Genomic DNA, 20,294 nt, shown 5'->3' with positions numbered 1-20,294 from the left:
TGGGTGGTTAGAGTATTTTAAGGCAGCTCGTTGCAGAGGGGTCCCTGAGTGTTTCTCTTAGGAGCAGCTATAAAGCTGATATTCATTTTTCATTGCCCACTAGTCCTTGGGCTGAGCTACAATAAAAGTCCTGGAGAGGTTCAGTGACTCTTCTCCTCCAGTCTCAGAAACACGTGTGCCAAGGGAGCTGGGCCAGGAATCCTGGGGCCAGGAATTGAGAGAGCTGCATTTTGCCCCCCGGTGACTTTGGGGGTAGCAGGATCGTGCGGAGGTCGCTGACAGCAGACCTTGGCAAGGACGGAACAGATTGGAGGAGGACCAAAACTTCCCAGCCTGGAGGTGTCTCTGCCCCAGTGGAGCTGTTAAAGCAAGCGTTCTTACTGCCGTCTTCGGTAAAAAGAAAGTGTTTTGGATAAAAACTGACTGTAACTTTGTGTACTGTTCAGTCCCGCGTTCTTCACAAATGCTGACGTGTAACTTAATCATTATTTTAAAAGTACTTTACAAGGATGCGTTCTAAAACAGGGAAGCAGATATTATAGATCATTGTATGTAATTTATTTGAAAAGAACAGAATCCTCAAACCTTCTATCAACTGTATTAACTCCAAGTCTTTACTTTCCCTGGGGTTTGTGGTAAAAATATAAACCCAAGAGCAATGCTCATGTGACCAGATAATGTGGCTGCCGTTCGTTCTTGACAGAGACTTCAGAAAGAGACACATAGCAAAGGCTTTTCAAGAGCAGGCGGTATTGACCCAGCAGCAATCCACAAAGAAGGGTGGGACGACAGGCAGTACTCCATCTCGAGCAATTTGGTATTGTTACCCATTTAGTGGGTTTTAATTACTGTTGTTAGGTTCTGCACAGATGTTCAGAATGAATAGGCTGAAGTCAGCCTTTTCTCAATAACTGTTGTTGAAAAACTGCTGCAGGCTTCGAAGCACTCACAAGAATGGAAGAATCAAAGAAGAAATGTAGATGCCATTGCTCAATCTTCTGTCTTGTTCACATCTTTTGTGTAAACTTTATAGGAATAGTTGGTAAAAGCACACAAAACGATTCAAAGCCAGAACCTTTAAAGCAAATCTGTTTTGCCTTTTACCTCATCTGAGAAATGAAGACAGTTTTATATAAAATAGGTTTGGGAGTTTCAGATTAAAAAGACTGATCTTACTCATAGTTAGCTAATGGCTTCTAACTTTGTTGCCGATAAGAAATACAGTAATTATATTCCAAAACTACTTTTGATTTCTGTTCAGGATTAAAATACGCTCTCCACAACTCAGAGTTCTGATTAAAGTGATTCTGAGAGTTGTTGAGTATCCTGAAGATGTGTGTGGCCACTGGAGGGGAGAATTCCTGTCCTGTTGGGGTCAGCGGAGAGGGGCACTGTTCTGCTCTGTATTAGGGGCAATTCCTGAAGCCGGTGGGAAGGCCAGCGGCAGCGTGGGGGCTTGCAGAGTGGAAGGGCCAGGGCTGCGCTGAACGCTCTCTGGAAGGGCAGACCCAGCGCCGAGCGGCTGCGTACGCCCTTGGCAGGCTGTGCGCTTTGCCACCCTTCCCAGGGCATCCCGGCGGTGATCACCTGTCGGGAATTCCAGCCTGTGGAAACAGGGAAGTTAACGCCGTTTGGCTAACGCTAACAACACTAAACCATAAATAGAAAAGTAGTCAGGGGATTTTTGTGTGATTTTTTTTGAATTTTAAAACCTGTTAAGCGAATGTTATAGTGTCCGTGTTAATAGAATAATATTTGGAGAAATACCAAGTGCTTAAAGGAACTGTATTTTTTTTTAAAGACAGTAAACCAGGGTGTAACTGGGTCAAAATAGTCAGATCATTTTCCGTTTAAAGACTCCCTCTTGTGGAAATCATTCTTAGTGACTTGTTTTGACCTATTTTTCTAGTAAAAGTCACTCCATATAAGGGATTGCAAAACTTGAAACCGGTTCTGTGGCGCGGCGTTATCCGTTTGAAAGTCAGGACCCTGACAGTAACTGACAGTAGTCGTACAGCTGGAGTAGACTGCTAGCAGATTTTGTATGTCTGCTGAGTCCTTGCTTTTTATTATTCAGGTATTTATTTATTTATTATGTAGATGAAAAAAAAATCTAATTGTCTTTCATCTGTGCTTTTCACCCTGTGTAAGAGACTTCTGCTCAGATGACGTGGAGTGCAGCATCCAGTGCCTCCCTGGTAGGGGCTGAGCAATAATGAGGGGGATGGAGAGCAGTCACTGCTGAAAGCAGCGGATTCCCTGTACATTGCTACACTAAGAAAATGGAATTAGTAATGTCATAGTAACGGGAATGGAAGATGCCCATTCTCAAGAGTTGTTTCCGTAGGAATGTTAGTGTCAGTGGCATGCTGCCCTATGGGAAAGGGCAATCTGAGCCTTGGACACTGATGCACAACAGAATTTGTTGCTTCCATAACGTGTGGGACTGAAATAAAATCCTTATTTTCCTCTAGTAGTCTGTTAGGAGAGGAAATCACATTATTTAGATTCAATGTCTAATACGTATTTGGGCAGGAAGAACCATTAGCTCTTTTCAATCACACTTAAGCCCTAATCAGCTCTCAATTCTAAAATAAGTAGAATCCCTCCACTTGCTTTAATGGTAGCTCTTGGCACCACAGCTGACAGAGCATCCTGTTCCTTCTCGGCAGCAGCAGGCACCCACTGCGAACACGCTGTGCGGCTGCCCTCTAGCAGCTCCTCGGGTAATTTCTCTTTAAATAGAGCTGTAACTACCCTTAAATTGTCGTAGGCCCTAAAGCTTCCAAAAAGACAATCTCAAAGGAGTTGCGGTTAAAGACAGTATGAAACAGAAAATCTGAATATTAACCTCAATACCAGGAGTCATGATTTTTAACGTCTGGACTCATTAACTGTATTATAGTATATGATACAGTATATATAATATATAATAATATAATATATAATACAGTATATATAAGTATATAACACTATAATTTCTGCATTCATGTAAGGAAAGTTTGTATGTTGAGCTGAGAATCTGGGTAAGCTTATTGAATTGGAGAAGCCTTCATAATGTTACTTTTATCACATTTTTTTCATCTCTTGAACCACTGAATTATTTTTTTTTAATCTCATGAGCTGTGAGATTCATGCAGCATCTTGCATTTTTAGGTCTTTAGTTCTGCCTGCCACAAGTGTTTAAAAAGCCTATTTAAAAAAGTCAAAGCCAAAATTAACCAACTGGTTAGCGTTTCACAGGACATTGTAAAAGACATGAAATACGTTAATTTTACTGGAAACAGAAAAACAGAGCTCTCTACCGTTCCTTAAGAGATTCTGGATATTGGGCTACGCTGGAGCACAAATGCCCTGAGTGCCTGTACCTTGCCGGGCTGTTCCTGTTCGTATCTTCTCCAGAACAAATAATTGTCCCTCAGGAATGATGAGATTTCGTCGTTCCAACCGGGAAAACCCGAGATTTTCTCCAGCGTTAACGCCCCCCCCCCCCCCCCGCGCTCCGCCGGGAGCCGCCGCGGGCCCCTGAGGCGCGAGCACGGCGCCGCCTGAGGGGGCGCGCGCCGAGGGGCGGGCGGGAAAGCGGTGGGCGGGGCGGGCGCTCCCGCCCCGCCCACCGCTTTCCCGCCCGCCCCTCGGCGCGCGCCCAAGCCACGGGGAGCGCGGGCGCGCGGCCGCCTCACGCCCTTCCCTTCCCCGCCCCTCCCGGCCAGACCCCGCCCCCGCACGCCGGCTGGGAGGCGGGGCGGCTCCGTGGAGCGGCCTCCGCGATTGGTTCCGGCCCGGCCTCTCGCGCCCACCTTTGTGCAGCCCCGGCGCCCGTCGAGAGTGGGAGGGGAAACCCCGTGCGAGGGGCGCCGCCATCTTGGATAAGGAGGGGGGTGATGGGGGCGCAGTGGAGCCAGCGGAGCCGAGCCTGAGGGAGCCCCGGAGAGAGGCGGAGACCCGGCCCGGTCGTTGCCTAGCCTGAAGCAGAGCGCTTACAGTGCCCGCAGGGGGGGGGAACCGGGCTGCCGCCGACAGAGCCACGCTGCACAGCCAACCGCTCCCCGAGCCCAGGTACGGAGGGGGCCGGGGAGGGGCGACCCTCCGCCCGGCTGGGCCTAGAGCACTAGGCCCCGCGCCGGTGCCCGGCCGCCGGTGGGCTCCGCTCGGGCAGGTGCGCCGCCCTCTCGCCGGCAGGCCGGGGTAGGCTCACGGCCGCTACCCAGCCGGGGTGGCGACGCTTCCTTCTCCTGCTGCTGCTGCCCGGAGCCGGGGCCTAGTCGGGACCGCGCTCCTCGGCAGTGTGCCGCTGCCCACCTCCGAGGCCGGTGCGGGCTGGCCCCCAGCCTCGGCGGGTCTGGCCGCTCTCGCTCCTGGCGGCGGGCAGAAAGAGGAGGGGGCCGCTAGTCCGCTGAGGCTGAGGAGGGTGAGGCTGGCTGAGCAGGAGCTAGGCCGCTGCTGCACTGTTTGTCGCCACCGCCTCCCGTTCCTCCTCTGCACTGCTCACTCCCTGTGTAACACGCCACCACCGAGTAATGTCGATGTGCCCCTTACTAGTTGTTGCAGTTGCATGTCGGGTGTTTACTGTATGTATATATTTTACTCTGTGTGTGTGGCTGATGTGCAGTGTTATGTGTCCTTTTGATTCTTACGTTGGCCTGTGCTGTCATGAACTTCGATAGAAAAATAACTTTCATGAGGGCTGAGGGACGGGCCGCTTCCTAGTGGAGAAAGTGACAAAAGTTCTAGACTTGTTCTCTGCTTTCTCTTGTTTATCCGGGCTGAAGAGAAGAATGAAGTTCTGTTCTTTCACATCCTCGTATATTGCCCGTTTGCGGTACATGCTTAAGGTTTCTGTAACATCTGTGGACAGCTTTGTCCTGAATTAGAATGGTACTGAGCTACCCTTGCAGAAAAGCCAGGAAAAGGTGTTTGTCTGCATTGGGACCTCTCTGGCAACAGCTCTATTGCTCTGGAGATTACTTGATGTAGACTTTGTTTTCTAGGCCTCTGAAGCAGAGCGGATCTGTGTTGTGTGACATTTTTTTGCAGAGGTAAAAGTACCCCTTTGTGAGCGGGATTTACTCAGGCAGTCTGTATCCCACATCACTTCAAACCCCAAGTCAGAAGTCTTCACTTTTCTGTATCTAGATGTTATCATATGGAATGCATTGGGTTTGGGGTTGATTTCTATCGTGGTTTGGATCGAGGGCCTCTCGTGCTTGGGCATTACTCAGGAATGGGAAGAAAATCCCAACCTTGAGGGGGGGACTTAATAACTAAATATCATATAGCTTAATATGGATCAAAAAGGAATTTGGTAGCTTCCTGTAGGAATTTGAAAGTGTTATAAATCTGAGTGGAAGGAAAGAAGCTCATATTTTCCTCTTCCATTTTATGAATAAAAAAAGTTATTGTGAAGGGCGGCAGCAGTTTGAAAGCAAACCTGTTATGCTGGAGGTACTAGGATTTAAAATGTAAATAGGTGTTTTAAAATTACTTGCTTGCTCCTGTGCGTCTAATGGAATGTGCTTATGATTGGTTCTTTGCTGTACCTTTCTGAAACAAAGGAGGTAGACCTTACTTAATTTTGTTCAGAAATGCGTTTGTGACTTGTATCTTCCAAGATGATGACTCCAGACAGTTACATATTGTTCTGATTTATTAGACTGACAACAAAACTCTGCTGGCTTCTGTATATATTGTCCCTAAACTTATCTGATACCTCTGGAACTTGGTTTTCTGGCTACAAATGCAGACACATGCTACAGGTTAGACTCTTGCAGGAAGAGGAAGATAGGATAAATGATAATATAAAACAGATAAAGAACTATGGCTGAGGGAGTGGGCATCAGAGAAAGTGCTGTTACTGATGAGGACAGGTATGCAATATTTAATGTAGCTATGGTGCTAGGGTGTGGTTAGTAAGAAGTGAGGTGTGTACATACACATGCAGGAAGTTTAGGAAACAAAATGGAGGAGCTTAATGGAGCAGGATGTGAAGCCATTAAAAGGCTAACCAGCACTGTGTGTGTGCCTGGATTGCTGTTGAGGAACATCAGAAAGTGAAGATAGTATGGTACGTAGTCTTGACTTGAAAATAAGTTCTCGTATAGAAAGAGAAGTGGAGGCCTATGAATTCTTTAGAAATACTACCTGGGCCTTGGGCTGAGTTAAGGTGTTTTATGTGATTAAAGGATATAGCAAGTGCATTTCTTCAAGAACAGGCTGAAATGGGGCCCTGCACGGCTGAAGCCTGTTAGTCTGAGCCCAGAAGCGTGCAGGCCTTGTGTGCTTTCAGAGAAAGAGTAACTGGACATGGAAACAGTAAGGAAGTGCAAAGTGATCTTCAACAGCAGATCAGGAGAAGCTTGCTGGGCTGCCATCTGATCAAAGATCTGTTCAGTCAAATTTACTGCCTTGTGCTAATGAGATGCTTTAATGAAATCCAAATGGGGAAAGCTAGAGAGGATGACTCTAGAAGAGCTGAAGAATAAGGAACTGGCCAGCAACAAGTAATGTTGTCAGACAGATGTGAAAGTACTGGGCTGCTAGCAAGCTGCTAATGAGACTCCTCAGGGATCAGTCTCGGAAGAGGGCTTTTTAAAGGCAAGCTTGCAAAAATAAACAAACAGTCCAGGGATGCTGTGGGGCTATCAGCTTAAGGAGGACTGAGATGTTTATGTGTTTAGGAAGACCTCAATGTCCTTGATGTGTGGAAGTCACAGAACCACAATGGAACTTCATTGGAATAGACCTCAGAGCTTGCTGTGGACAGCAGACTTAGGGGAACTCACTGCTTGGGTGTATTAATTGGTAACAAATCTGTTGTTACCTTCCAGTATGGTGTGATTTTTACAGAAGACCACAACTGAAGCAATTAGACTGTATTTCCAGCAGCCTTCTAAAGTAAGGTACCAGTTAGACTGTCATTTGGTGTGCTTGACAAAAGCCTTCATCAGGGGAATAGTGCAATTATGGACTGAAACAATTCTACCTCTCCCCAGTTCTTTCCCTACTTACTGATCTCTCTTCTCAGTGTTCACTGTTAACTAACATCTAAGTGAATATGCAGGGAAGAGAAGCAAGATTGTGTCCTCAGAAAGAGGGTAACTATCTATTCATTTTGTGTGGAGATTTAGAAGCTGTTCTAAATAATCGTTACTGGTTGCATACAGTTCCTCTTGTACACAGCTAATGTTTACTTCCAAATGGGGAAAAATCCTCTTTAAAAGCTGTTTCAGTTTATGAAAGGAATGATATGATGGCATTCCCTTTTATAGAAGGGAACTGGACTTCAACTGTGAGATCCTTTCCTGTTGCGTATCCTTGGGGAATGACCGCAAGAACACCTGGATGGCCAGATGACACACAAAATGCCTCTTGCTTCACCCTAACTAAACAGTGTCCTCTGGCTGCGGAGTGGTATGTGTTTAGGAGGAACCTGTAATAATTAGACACTCCTGTCTTTGAAGCTGATGGCTGTTTTCAGAGGTACCACCTCTGTGGATAGGCCAGCGGATGGCATTAACCACATGCAGCGTCTAATGAAGCCTGTGCATGCAGGTTCCAGGCTCTTCTGATAACTGCCTGCTTCGTGCCGAGCACAGAGGTATGAAATTTCTCTATGCAAATGGTATCCAGTGAAGAATTAAAATTGACTTATGTCCTTGGGCTGAGCTAGAAGGAGCTGCGTAGGTCTCAGGAAAGTTGGGATGGGTATGATGTTTACAGTTGTGTTATTCTGATACAGAATGTTTCGGCAGTGTGCCTAGAACAACCTTATCTCAGTTTGTACAGATGTATGCTGATACTTGAAATAAGGCTTCAGTCAGATGTCAAAATACCGGTGTAGGGCTTGTTGATTAGAGGAGGAAATGTAGGTGTACTATTATCTCATTATGGTAATCTTTAACTTTTTATAAATTAAAAAAAAAAAAAAGCCTCTAAGGGAGAAGTTGATACATGGAAAATGGATTATGGTGACACTCTTCACTATAAAATTTCTGCTCCTGATTGTAATACAGAAATTAGTTGTACAGGCTTTGAAAGCAGCAGTAATCTGTGTACAGTGAAGCATGATCCTCTGGCTAGTTGCCATTCTGAAATAATGCTCTAAACTCTGGGGAAGTGTTACCTCTGAAAAAGGAGCCAAAACTTGTTCAAAGTTGGCAGGCTTTCCTAGAAGAAAGATGTCAGGTAGACCAAGCTTCCAGACTGAACTACTTTTACTATCTCTTAACTGTAAGTTCACAGTTGGTTAACTTTGGTGTCACATTGTATAATAGCAGCAGTGACTGAAGGTAAGTTGCGTATACGTGTAGGCAGCTTTCTCAGTCCTGCAGTTCTTCCCCCAAGAGGAAAAGCACAGCCCCCCATATGGGGATTATTAAGGTTCATGTGCCTGGAACAGGGCCGTGAAGTGGAGGCAGAACTTGTTTCTGCAGATGGGTGATGCTGTCAATGTGTATTAACCCCTTGCCTTAACCCCTTGCATTAACAGGCAGCTGATGTTTTTGTTTATCGAATCCTGTTGTGCCCCATTCCTGTCTAGACTGCCTTCTTTCGTCTGTAGTAAATGCTGAGAATGTCCGTTTTCTAAGGCTGAATTCTCACCATGGCTTCTGTGTTTAGTTTGTTGCGTTTATTTTTCCCCTTCAGCACAGAGTCTTTCTAGAATATTGATTTTATTCTGAGATCTGAGTACAGTTTGAATTCCTGCTAATCCTTACTGGAATTCGAGTGTTTAAAAGTTTGGGGTTTGGTTGTGGTTTTTTCTTCTTTTTTTAAAAGTCATCTGTTCTCCAGGAAAGATTCCTGACCTTTAGTAATAATTCGGAGTATTTCAGAATCTTTCTGTAACATGACCCTTGGAATAAATGTACCAAAGTGTTGCTTTATTTTTTCAGTTTAACTCCAGAAACTGTGTTTAGTACCTGTGTTTCTGCAAGCTTTCAGTAGATGTCTGTCAGTCACAACGACTTCTCAGCAACTCTGGGATTTGAGAGGTCTAGACTCACCATGTGGCTGAATTTCTGTGTTGGTATTGCTATTAATAATCTGTTTCTTTAAGCTGTGGAGAGCGTGTGCATGCTAGGTCTGGCTGTATGCAGGGGGGTGTGTGGTATCTCACCTTTAGGGGCCTGATGTCGCTGTACGAATGAGGGTGAAGTTTTAGCAATGAGATGAGGCTTGAAGTTAGTCCTCCCGTCCCGCCTATTTCTTAACAAGCTGTTGCTAAGCACAGAATTTGGTTTTCTAACTCTCACTTTGAAGTGGGAACCAGTTTTGATGCGTACGTTGCAAAGCAGTGACAGTTTCTTCTATATAGAAATAGGATAGTTAGACTGCTTTATGTGGAGTATCATGAAAATTGACATATCTTAGCGAGTAAAAACAGTCTGTCAAATAAACAGATGTAAGTTTAGCAGTAAAGGTTCTAGTTAAGAGACTCATTTCAAATTCAGTTTGTGATGTAGCCTCCACAGAGTTCCTAGTTTGTCCATTCTTTAAAAAAGTTCTTCCTCACCCCCCAGTGACGCTGCTTGGATAGTAGGACGTGTTCCCCTCACTGGTTGTGTACAGCAATATTGGGAAGTCAGGTGCTCGGAAACGTGAAACTTCTTTGAGTAATTCTGAGTACTTGGGGTTCCTTAGCCAGCTGGTGTGGTGGAGGGAGAGAGGGCCACCTAGGCTTTGCAGGACAGATTTCGTGGTAGCACAGATGGTTCCCTATCTTGCAGTTTACAATGCTGAAATTTTTTAAAACCAGTGTGAGTTACTAGATAGTACCATCCTCAGGGCGCACTGTAGGTCTTCCAAAGTAGATGTGCTATTGCTCTCGGTGTCTTCACCTTTCTTCATTGTGGCTGTAGCACCCATTCTTTTCTGTGGGAAATAGCGCAGTTGATGCTATCCTCCTGAAGTACTTGCACGTATAAATTGGCCTTTTCAAGCTTTTTTTTTTGTACTTCCATTTACATACCTCGTAATCCTCCAGTTTAGCCTTGCCTGCTATCAAACTGAACTGAGCTGTGAACGTAGTCCTCCTGGCTGTACTCGGAAAGGAAGTGGCAAGTTAAGTCTCCTGTAAAAACAAGTGCATTGGATCAAAAGATGCTCAGTTTGAATGTTACTGCTTTGGGGATGTGTATGAGAAGAACAACACATTGTCTGAATGCCTCTTTGTACATTATCGAGTATTGGACATTTCCACAGTGACACATTAATTTTGAACTCTGTATGGAGCAGTTACTTGTCTTTATTTGCTGGTGTTGAAAATAATCAGTGCACATGTTGAAGCTGATGCTGTAACTCTGGGATCTTCCGCTTCCAGGGAATAAAGCAGTGAAGCTGCTGGCTTGCTTGGTGAAGAGCAGTGCATTTTCAGCCCCAGATGTGAGTTCTTGCCCAGTACAGCCGTAAGAAGGGGTCTGTCCACTGAGCGGTTATTTGCCGGAGATTGAGGACGACAAAAGGGGTGGGGGATGGCTGCGTGAGATCTCTCTGAACTACGGCAGAAGTTTCCTCTCAGACTTGCGTGATTGACCTGGCTGTTCTTGGAACCTGTGCAGCGCTTGGTGTGAGTTCTGTTGTGCCAACACATACAGGAATTACTGTCCAAAATGGTCTTTTGATTACTGTCTTGAGTTAAACTTGGTTTACTAGAACAGTGGGGGTGTGTATGTGTAGGACCTAGTGTGGATGCTTTGTGTGCTGCTCGGGATAGAAGGACTTGAGAGTTTCCGTATCCTGAGCCAAGCACGAAGGAAAGGCGAGGTGCTGATCAGCGGCTGGCACGCAGTAAACCCTTCTTAACGGCCCGTGGAGTTGTTCTCCCTCCAAGGTCTAGATAAGAGCGTTTGCTTTAAAGCTCTGCCATGTGAAGCAGTGGCTGTTGGCCGTGTGCTGTGAATGAGATTTGCTGTCAGGCACCTTCTTTCTTATGACTGCAGCTCACTATTAAGGAGTTACTGTGGTTGAGGAAACAATACTTTGCTTTTGAAAAAGTTACAGGCTTGCAAGCTTTCCTGTGTTTTTATTTGTTCACAGTACTGGTTCGTTTGTCATGTGGATGACACATGACTGAATGAAAATCTTTCTAGGCTGGAGCAATGTACTTCATAAAAAGTACCATGTTCTTCTAACGGCTGGCTGGCTGCCATGCAGGAGCAGGAAAGGAAATAGTGAATTCCTAGCAGAAATTTTCCACTTGCTTAACTGATCACACTTTATGTAGTTTAACTTAAAACCTGGGACAAAAGCAGGCGTTTTGCATCCTGTATGTTAACTGTCAGTATCTGGCCTGTATAGACCTGTAATCCCAGTTAACTGGTGTATTAGTTGGTAAGTCAGCTGTTGCTCCTTGCAGGTTCACACAGCTGAATCCAGCTTTCATTCCTCTTGCATCTAGGAAAGCACAGGAAAACTCTGGAATATTGGAAATACTTACCCCGATCTAATTTTGACTGTCGCTTAAAAAAGAGAAATTGCTAAGCCTTGCTGTACCGCTGCTGTGCTGACAAAGCCGCAGAGATGTTAACTCACTTCCTGAACATCTGATTTGTGGCTCGTACCGCTTTTCTGACATGGGCATGTAGCAGTCCAGACCCCAGTTCAGGCTCTGCACCCATTGTTCAAGTGATTCGTAGCTGTTTGATGCAAGTTGCCTCGACTCCTTTGTTCCTGTTGCAAGTCTCAAAAGTGTGAGGTAATAGTTACAGATTTTTGGTTTTGTTAAACCTCTTTAGATTTTTCTTTTGGGTCAGATTTTACTTTCATTTCATGTATCAGCTGTTTGGTGAGTGAGTGCTGGTCCACACAGTGACTCTCTACAAAGCAAGAAGCTACTGGAGCCTTTCAACAGCTTTAAGTCTTTCTGGATAAAATCGAAAGGGTATCAATACTGCACAGAGCACGGTTCTACTTGGGGACCTTCCTGACGGGTTCAGAGCAAACGATGGGGGAGTTTTGTTGCATGTCTGTGGCCCTCATTCAGTGCCTTGGGGAAGCACGCAGCCTTCAACTGTGGATGGAAGGGTAGCTGGGGGGAGAGGAAGGGATTTTGTTTGCTTGTGTAAACTAAATTGGATGAATTGGGTTGAGTTTGGTGAACAAGTAGCAGTTCTGATGTCTTCTGTTTTTGTGTTTTTTTGTTTCAGTGCCACAATGGCAACTGCACCTTACAACTATTCCTACATCTTTAAGTACATCATCATCGGTGAGTATCGCGGGGCCTGCGCCTGCCTGTGTCGGTGCGTGGGTGCGTGACGGCCTGCCCCCAGCCCTCGGGCTCTGTGGCCGTTGGCTTCTCTTGCACGCTGCTTGCCGTACAGTGGGGGTTCTTCTGGTAGTTCCTCATCCAGCCTCAGTCCCTCGCAGATCACCCCACTTGCTCTAAAGCTGTAGCAGCTGACAGCATAAAGGGACAGGTCTTTGCATGCCTCAGAGCGAGAGCGGTGGGAGTTGGGGCAAGTACCAGTGCCTGCGTTGAGCTCGCTGTGTGGCTGAGTTACTGTTAAAAATAACTGTTCTTCTCGAAATACGTGTTTGGGTATTCTTGAACGTCTTCACTGTTAGGGCCAAAATGCTCAGCCCTCTGCGTGGCACTGGGGAAAAAAAAAAGGCATTGTAAAGACACGTGCAAGTGTTCCCTTTCTCCCCAAATCAAGTTTATATTTAGAAATCCATTGGAAATGGCGGAAAAACTTAATGGGAGTCAACACAATGGGGGTGTGTAGATTCAGGTTTGCGGCAGCACTTTGCATCACTAGTCTCAAAGGTTTTAGAACTGATGTTGATGCACAAGTGCTAATTGGGATCCGTTGCTTCAGCCAGGCTTATAAACCTCTGTCGGGCTGTGGTTTTGGGTTTAAACGTTGCTTTTGGCTGCAGCTTTCTTGGCTGTTCAGAGTCAGGGCCTTGATTGCATTACTGTCCTGGGAGAACTGGTCTTGCTGTTAATTGTTCAATTCTTAATGACCTTGTGTAGGTGTAGGTGATCTGTGATCTTATTGTCATGGTTTGTCAGTCAGGCTGCTGCGACAGCCTCAGCCTGTGGAAAAGGTAGTTCTTGAAAGATCTTGCTATTTCTCGCTGTTGGCATTGTGTAAGTGACTCAGTGGGAGTGAAGCAATTTCTTGGTGTGTTCTGGTTGGTTGTCTGCATTTTTGATGCCCTTACCGGGACTTGCAAGTAAGACAGGAGGAGGGCAAACACTCAAAAGGTTTCTTGCAGGTCTGCTTCTCAGCCTTGTGAAATACCATTGTCAAATCAGTCATACAGGTTAACTTCTCTCTTGGGTTTTCTGCTCCATCCTTGCTTGCAACCCTGTTGCCAGAACTGTGGTGCAAAAGTTGATGCACTTAAGGACTGGCCAGTACAGAACACTGCCCGCTAGACCTGAGAAAGGAGCGGCTGCCAGTCGTGTGCCATTGTTGGGTGGGATGAAGAAAACGTGCTTGTTGCAACAGTGATGTGGTGTCAGCCTTAACTCTTCTTTCTGTAACAGGGGACATGGGTGTAGGAAAGTCCTGTTTGCTTCATCAGTTTACAGAAAAGAAGTGTGAGTATTTCAGTTCACAATATTTACTCACTGGTATACTTCATCCCTCTTTCCTGCCTTTTTGCTTCTGTCATGCATGAGCTCCATGTGTCAGTCTCAATCTACGGGTTTGGGTTGTACTTCAGATTCCGAGGAATGCTGGTACAGAACAAAGTGAAATTTCTTGCCTGAAATTTGCATGTTTTCAATATTGGTGTAACTTGAAACAAGCAGTTGGAGGCTTTCAGTGCTGTTAAGGACTTCAAAAAAAAAAAATTCATTTTTCTTTAGCTCTTTGCAGACATAAGTAGCATTGTCACTTTCTGTAGCTCCTGTGACTCGTGACACTTGGATTGCCCCGTGCGATGGTGTTTAAGGCTTACTGCAGTCTAGCTCAACACTTTTCCATGTATGCTGTCATGACTAATTAAGAATTAGCTTCAGTTCTGCTTAATGTGTGTTGCCCTGGAGTTTGCAGTGGCTGTTGGCTCCAACTTTCCACGTAGCTCACACCCAGTGGCGAAGTCCGTAGGTGTGTGTTAGTACAGACTTAGTCTTCACCGTGTGCCGCTTGAGATGTGGCAATAAGCAGGTAGGAGCCACCGTTAAAAATATTCCTATTTTCTAATAGAAATAGGATTTTTTTAGCTGTTGCTTTTAATTAAAATCCAGTATCAGCCAGTTATTTCAATGCTACTTTGCATACAGTCGAATTCTTGATGAGGCCGTGGCTTGTTCTTAGTCTGTCAGTGTTAAGGTGAAGCAGTACAACCCAACTAACATGCCAAACACCTCTGCTGTAGATAGCTTGAATAGGTACTCACCCTTTCTGTATTTTCTTGGTCTTTCTTAAAGATGAGCTGATTAAGATGAGTTTGTTATAACTACAAGACGCCTTTTTGGTTCTGATTTGCTGTGTCGACAGCTGCTTATGAAACTGCCTTTTTTCCTGTGGACAGTCATGTTATTACCCTGTCTGAAACAACCTCGGTACTTGTTTTTGAAGCTGTGTTACAGACTTTTAACTGTATCTTGGCAATTCCCTAAAAGTTATCTTTTCCTACTGCGTTAAAATAGTTAACCGTTTCTGCAAGGATAGACTGAGAATCAGCTGACTTGATACCTTCTGATATATACGGCCAAACAGCATCAGTGTACATGCATCAGAGAAGGCAAGGAATTTTACAACTGTTTTTAGAACTAACAGCAGTTCAGGAAAGTCTTCATTTTATTTCTGGTTAAGTGATACAGTTTGGGTGCTGTAACTGTAAAAATGCTTTCTTAGAGACTGAAGATCTGGTAGAGATAACTGAAAACTTGTGATAGTAATATCTTTGTAGGAAGGAGACCTTGTACTAGAAAGATCTGATCTTTACTCTTATTTTTTTGTGGCAGTTATGGCAGACTGTCCCCACACAATTGGTGTTGAATTTGGCACAAGAATAATTGAAGTTAGTGGCCAAAAAATTAAACTACAGATTTGGGATACAGCAGGACAAGAGAGATTCAGGGCTGTCACACGAAGCTACTACAGAGGCGCAGCAGGAGCTCTCATGGTCTACGACATTACCAGGTAAGGCGCTGCTGGCGGGTGCACCCCGTGTCATCTCTTTGAGTGGTTTGGGTGCCGCAGCCTTGCATGTAGGGTCTTGTCTGTCCCCTTGGCTTGGATCAAGGGGACTGTGTCTCTGGATGGATGGATTTGTGCCCTCTTGTGTGCAGCTTACCATGCTTTATCGAAATACTTTAAGCATTTAAAGAGCTGCAGATGAAGCGTAGGGATCTCCAGAGGTCCCTCCAAGCCCCGCCATGCTGCGGCTCTGTAATTGTGAGCTGCTTTTCTTGGAAAACGTCGCTGCCGACGGGCCTGAGGATTGTGCCCTTTCAGGCCTTGACTGCCTCTGGTGAGGCTGTTCAAAGAACTGACTTTGTCCTTAAAATCTGCTCTTTGGTACGTGGATTTTTTTTTCTTCCTGGGAGGCAATGGCTACTGCTGCTTACCTGGCAGGAATGGGCACGGGACAGAATATTACCTCCGTGGCAGTGGGCTACGTAAACGTGCCTAACGACTGCGTGTAGGTGAGAGCGTTGCCGAAGGCTGACTTCTGGGCCTCTTCACGGGCTGGTCCTCCAACGAAATGAGACTGCATAGCGGCTACCCTGTCTCCCTTTTATAGGTGAAAATTAAAGGTGCTGCTAAAAGAGTAATTAACCAGATGTGCAACACGAAATACTTACGCTTTCACGTGTCTCTCGTCCTCCTCTGGGGCTGTTCTTGATACTCTTCAGTCACCTCTTTTGTGGTGGGTTTTTTTTTGTGTGCATATATAGATACCTTTCCTGTTTGCTTAGATCTTGAGTAAAACATAATCTTGTGTCCTGTTTGTTGCCGAAGAGCTGTTCCACTGTACGCTGTTCTGTAAGAGTGTTCAGCAGGAAAGCCTTTAATGTGTTCTGTGCAAAACCAGGTAAATGTTGTCCTTGTGAAGCCGGTAACGCTACCACCTACTGGAAGTGTGAGCTGGTCTCTGTTGCCACCTGTGGAGTTGTGCTGGGGGTTTAAAGTTGACTTGTTGAAATCCTGGTCTGAGTCCAAACAAGATGCTGCTGCTTTGTCTTTCTTGAGGTTGGGGAGAAGAGCAGGGCTGGCAGACGCCCGTGGGTTTAATGGGTGCTGACTGTTGGCACTTGGGTGGTTTAAAAAAACGCGGTAGCTAAAACCGTACTCGCTTGATTCTTTGCAGAAGAAGTACATATAATCACTTAAGCAGCTGGCTGACAGATGCAAGGAACCTCACCAATCCAAATACTGTAAGTTGGACTTTATTTAGCTTGAAAGCGAGAGTGCTTATCTCTGAGCAAGAGGTGGAAGGCTTAGGCCAAAGCATCTGCAGTGTTCTCTTAAATAAGCTGCCTGTGTCTTCTCAGCTGCTTAGCTCCGAGTTATCCTTGTTGTCCCCGCTTGCAGTACCCCCGTGACTCTTCCCTTGCTGCAGCTGGAGCAAAGGCGGGGGCTCCTGTGCAGGAAAGCGGGGGTTTCTTCTCGCGGTCTGGTGCTGCCCATCTTGCAGGGGCCTGCTTTCAGCACTTGGAGACAAAATGGTGATTAACTCTGGACAAACCTTAACTTCTGTTACTAGGGCTGCTTGCTTTGTGGTTACAGTAATGGGGTGGACGCGCTCTCATCTGGGGTTGGAATATAAATTGGATCTTCAGCAAAAGCTGCCCGGATCTGGAGGGGTGGGGGGAGAAGGTTCTGCTGTGTCTCTTTGACCATACCACAAAACTGGTGTCCTTCAGTCTTTTTCTGGGTGCCCTTAGAATACCCAGAATAGAATGCCCCAAGCTCAGGGGAAGACTCTGCTGGGATGAAAGAAAACTGATTTTTTAAGATTTTGGCTGGATTAGCAGATGATGAAACAAATACAGGAAGTGGTTTGGAGCATATGTGCAGTAACTCTCGTGAACAAAGAGCAGGACTGCTGCTTTTTAGGAGTTCATCTGACGGGAACAGCCTAAAAAAGGGACAGCCGGAGGTGTTACCCCTGACTTCACGGGGGGTGCTGCTAGAGCAGTGTGTTCCTGAAGATGGGGGGGCTTCTGCGGTTGAACTTTTCTGCTTATTTCCTTTCAGGTGTTTTGTCTCACAATGACAAGGGTGGTAGTAAAAAGCTAATAAGCTTTTTCCCAGACTAATTTTCTCTCTTCTGAACTAGGTGATAATCCTCATAGGAAATAAAGCAGACCTGGAAGCACAGAGGGATGTTACATATGAAGAAGCCAAACAATTTGCTGAAGAAAATGGTGTGTTTTTTCTCTTGAGCTGTTGCATTTCCTACAAGATAGCGATGTTAAAGTGCACCCTCAGCATTGATAGCTGCAAGCTTACACTTCTGAAGTAACGTAATTATACGTACAGACTTCTGCTGTGCCTCAGTCTGGCTTAACTCTAAAGCTGTGCTTAGAAATCAGCTCTAGGAATCAGCTTCTGTGGTGATGCCTTGACTTGGTCATAAAGGACCATTTAGTACCAAAATAGTGTCTTGCATGTGATCTGAAGGTCATAATGGGACTGACTTGGGGCTATGTGAAGTACACTGCATTGACCACTAACCCTCTGTTTCTGAACAGGTTTATTGTTCCTTGAAGCAAGTGCAAAAACGTAAGTTACTTTTGTCTGAAGTCATGATTCCAATGTGATCTGTTTAAGGGGAATAGCTTGGTTATGACTAAGTACAGCCACAGAGTTCAGGTATAGTAGGGTTTTAGAAGAGAGGGGGAAAAAAAAAAACATTTTTGAGTTCTCTTGGAGTGTAAGGTATGTATTGGCAGTTTCAATCATGTCAGCTTTGACTTGAAGGTAAGTTGGGAATCAGACCTCTCGCTACCTCTCGGGCAAATGAGCTGAATTGGTTTTAAGGCATCACCTGAGCTTAGAACGTGTGTGAGGGGCTCTGAGATGTCCCTTCCGTGGACGGTTTGAGCTGTGAGCAGGTTCTGTAGCGAACAGCCACTCCCTTCAGTGGCTGAGGGAAGTCACCGCACCGTATTTGTGGTCATCTCTGCTGGCTGGGGAGCCTCTCAGAACGCAGGGGATCAGACTTCCAGTGTCACCAGTAAACGTGGTTCCAACTGGCACCTGGCCTAGTGGAACTCTTTAACAGCAGGGTTGTGGTTGATAGTGGCTCCCCTGTCTTTAAGCCTCTGTCAGAACCGCTCAGCGCACGTGGCTCAACGCTTTAGCTTATTTCTGCAGCGTTTTGGCACGTATTTCTTATTCCTGGTCAGTCCTGGTGGGTTTAGTGGCTGGGGAGCGAAGTGCCCTGTCAAAGGCTGTCCCGAGGTCACCCAACTTCGTGACATGGCCGCTTTAAGCACTCAAGTGCAAGAAAAGCTGAAAGCAGCAACTGCTCCTGCTCGGTGACCTGTCAAATCCCAGTGAGGGGGTCCAGCCAGCCGCCTCCATCGCCTGCGTTGCTTTGCTGAAACGTAGCCTAAGTAACTCCTGCTGCTCTCTTCGTAGTGGGGAGAACGTTGAGGATGCGTTCCTGGAGGCTGCCAAGAAAATCTACCAGAATATCCAAGACGGAAGCCTGGATCTGAACGCTGCAGAGTCGGGTGTACAGCACAAACCGTCAGCTCCGCAGGGCGGGCGACTAACCAGTGAACCCCAGCCCCAGAGAGAAGGCTGTGGCTGCTAGTGACCTCTGTTTCATGGCTCCATTTCTGACCTTTCACCTCTGTCTGTTGGAAGCGATGCTTTTGACTGCTTCCCTGTCTTCTGTACATCTTCTTGGGTTTAATTAAAACTCTGAGACAAGTTTAACACAGTACTAAACTGCTAAACAACTTTAGATGTAATCAGGTTATCAAAGGCAAGTAGAGTAATAAAACCTCTCCTGCATGGTAAATCTAGAAGTTTTTTTTCCTTGATTGTCCTTGTGATAGTGTCACGGATACATAATTTAAACTGAGCACTGATGCCGGACTCATGATTTTACACTTTTGCAGGGCTTTGTCTTGTACGGTTTAATTTTATGGTTCTTTGGCCTTTCTTCCCCACCTCTGATGTCTAGAGCTGTCCCTAGTAAAGGAGAAGTTTTTGCTGTGAGATGAATTCCGATGGTAGCGAGGGGCTCTGTAACGATGTGCTTTTGTGGAAAGAATTCCCCGTGGTGTGTGTGGTGGGGGGCGGGGCGGGCTGGCGCAGGAGCGTGCGACTTGCACAGGGAAACAATCCACTCCTTCTTGTGCTCATAGCTTTAACGTCATTTTTTGGCCACTTTTATCCTTTACATTTGTTAACAGAACGTAAATATGTATAAAATCTGAAGGAACTGAGCTAACCGTTAAATACATCCTGTGTATATGATTTTAATGAAGAAAATGATTACTGGCATTAGGACAGTATGTAAGAAAATACCCGTTTGTACAGTCTGACCCGGAGGTGACCGCGCTGCCCCGCTGGCCCAGACCTCGCTGTGATGCCGAGCGCTACCCTCGGCTTAACTCCGTGGCGTGTGTCAGCAGTGGACCTCGGGCGGGGGATGCCGCTCCCGGGGCAGACGTTAACACTACCGGGACCGGTCTCCCTTGCGCTGGGGTTATGCCCCTGCCCCGTCCCTAACCCCGTCCCGCGCAGCGGCAGCGCTAACCCGCTTTGCCTTCTTGAGCTTCATCACCCGCCTCGCAGCGCCTACAAAGGCTGGTTCTCTTGCACATCTTGCGCTTTTCTACCTGTAACTTGTTGAATGGTCAGAGGCTGAACTGGACAGTCAGAATGCCACCTGTGCTCTCTAGGGATTTTTGAACTACTGTTGTATTTTTTTTAACAGCCCCGTGCAAGGGTTTCTCTTAAGACTTGGGCTTTTTCGTCAAGCCTTCGAGTGCATCCCTCAGGGGGGTGACACAGCCTGTAACGCTCGTGCGAAGGGGGCGTCCGAGCGGGGACGTGCACCCACGGGGGTGTTGCTGAACCACGGGTGGGCTTTGCTGTGGCGTCGGGCGGGATGTGGAGCTCTACGTGCGGCATGGCTGTACCTCAGGCAAAGCTGCACGCAGAAAACACCACGTGTGGTTTAAAAATGGAAGGGGGCGGGTGCTTAACCGTGACGAAATGTCCAACTTGTCTTACTGCGGTTTTTAAAATACAAAGTAGTCTTAAAATCCCTCTCTAGACACTAAAACTATACCATGTAAGTAAACAGTGGTACCAGAGTATTGTACAGTCAATGTTAAATAAAAGCCAAAACTGGAATGTGCAGAC

The 20,294-nt window shown here is 46.1% G+C and overlaps 1 protein-coding gene across 1 annotated transcript; it reads left to right on the top strand.

The window, feature by feature from the left end:
- The first annotated feature begins 10,543 nt into the window (after positions 1-10,543).
- Positions 10,544-18,939, top strand: RAB14 (RAB14, member RAS oncogene family). Its single transcript, XM_009959325.2, has 8 exons — positions 10,544-10,567; positions 12,147-12,205; positions 13,496-13,549; positions 14,924-15,101; positions 16,273-16,339; positions 17,245-17,332; positions 17,660-17,690; positions 18,552-18,939. The coding sequence occupies exons 2-8, from the start codon at positions 12,154-12,156 to the stop codon at positions 18,727-18,729; spliced, it is 648 nt and encodes a 215-aa protein (XP_009957627.1). The 5' UTR covers positions 10,544-10,567; positions 12,147-12,153; the 3' UTR covers positions 18,730-18,939.
- The last annotated feature ends 1,355 nt before the right edge of the window (positions 18,940-20,294 follow it).

This window comes from Leptosomus discolor, chromosome 19 (genome assembly GCF_034619465.1).
Source record: "Leptosomus discolor isolate bLepDis1 chromosome 19, bLepDis1.hap2, whole genome shotgun sequence".
Lineage (NCBI taxonomy): Eukaryota > Metazoa > Chordata > Aves > Leptosomiformes > Leptosomidae > Leptosomus > Leptosomus discolor.
Note: the sequence above shows the minus strand (reverse complement) of the source record. Positions and strands in the feature narration are given on the sequence as shown.

Excerpts from the sequence above, each read along its gene's own strand:
- RAB14 (XM_009959325.2), top strand. The coding sequence starts at position 12,154 with ATGGCAACTGCACCTTACAACTATTCCTACATCTTTAAGTACATCATC. Across the intron at positions 13,550-14,923 it reads TCAGTTTACAGAAAAGAAGT|TTATGGCAGACTGTCCCCAC; the intron begins GTGAGTATTTCA and ends TTTTTGTGGCAG. Across the intron at positions 17,691-18,551 it reads CTTGAAGCAAGTGCAAAAAC|TGGGGAGAACGTTGAGGATG; the intron begins GTAAGTTACTTT and ends CTCTCTTCGTAG.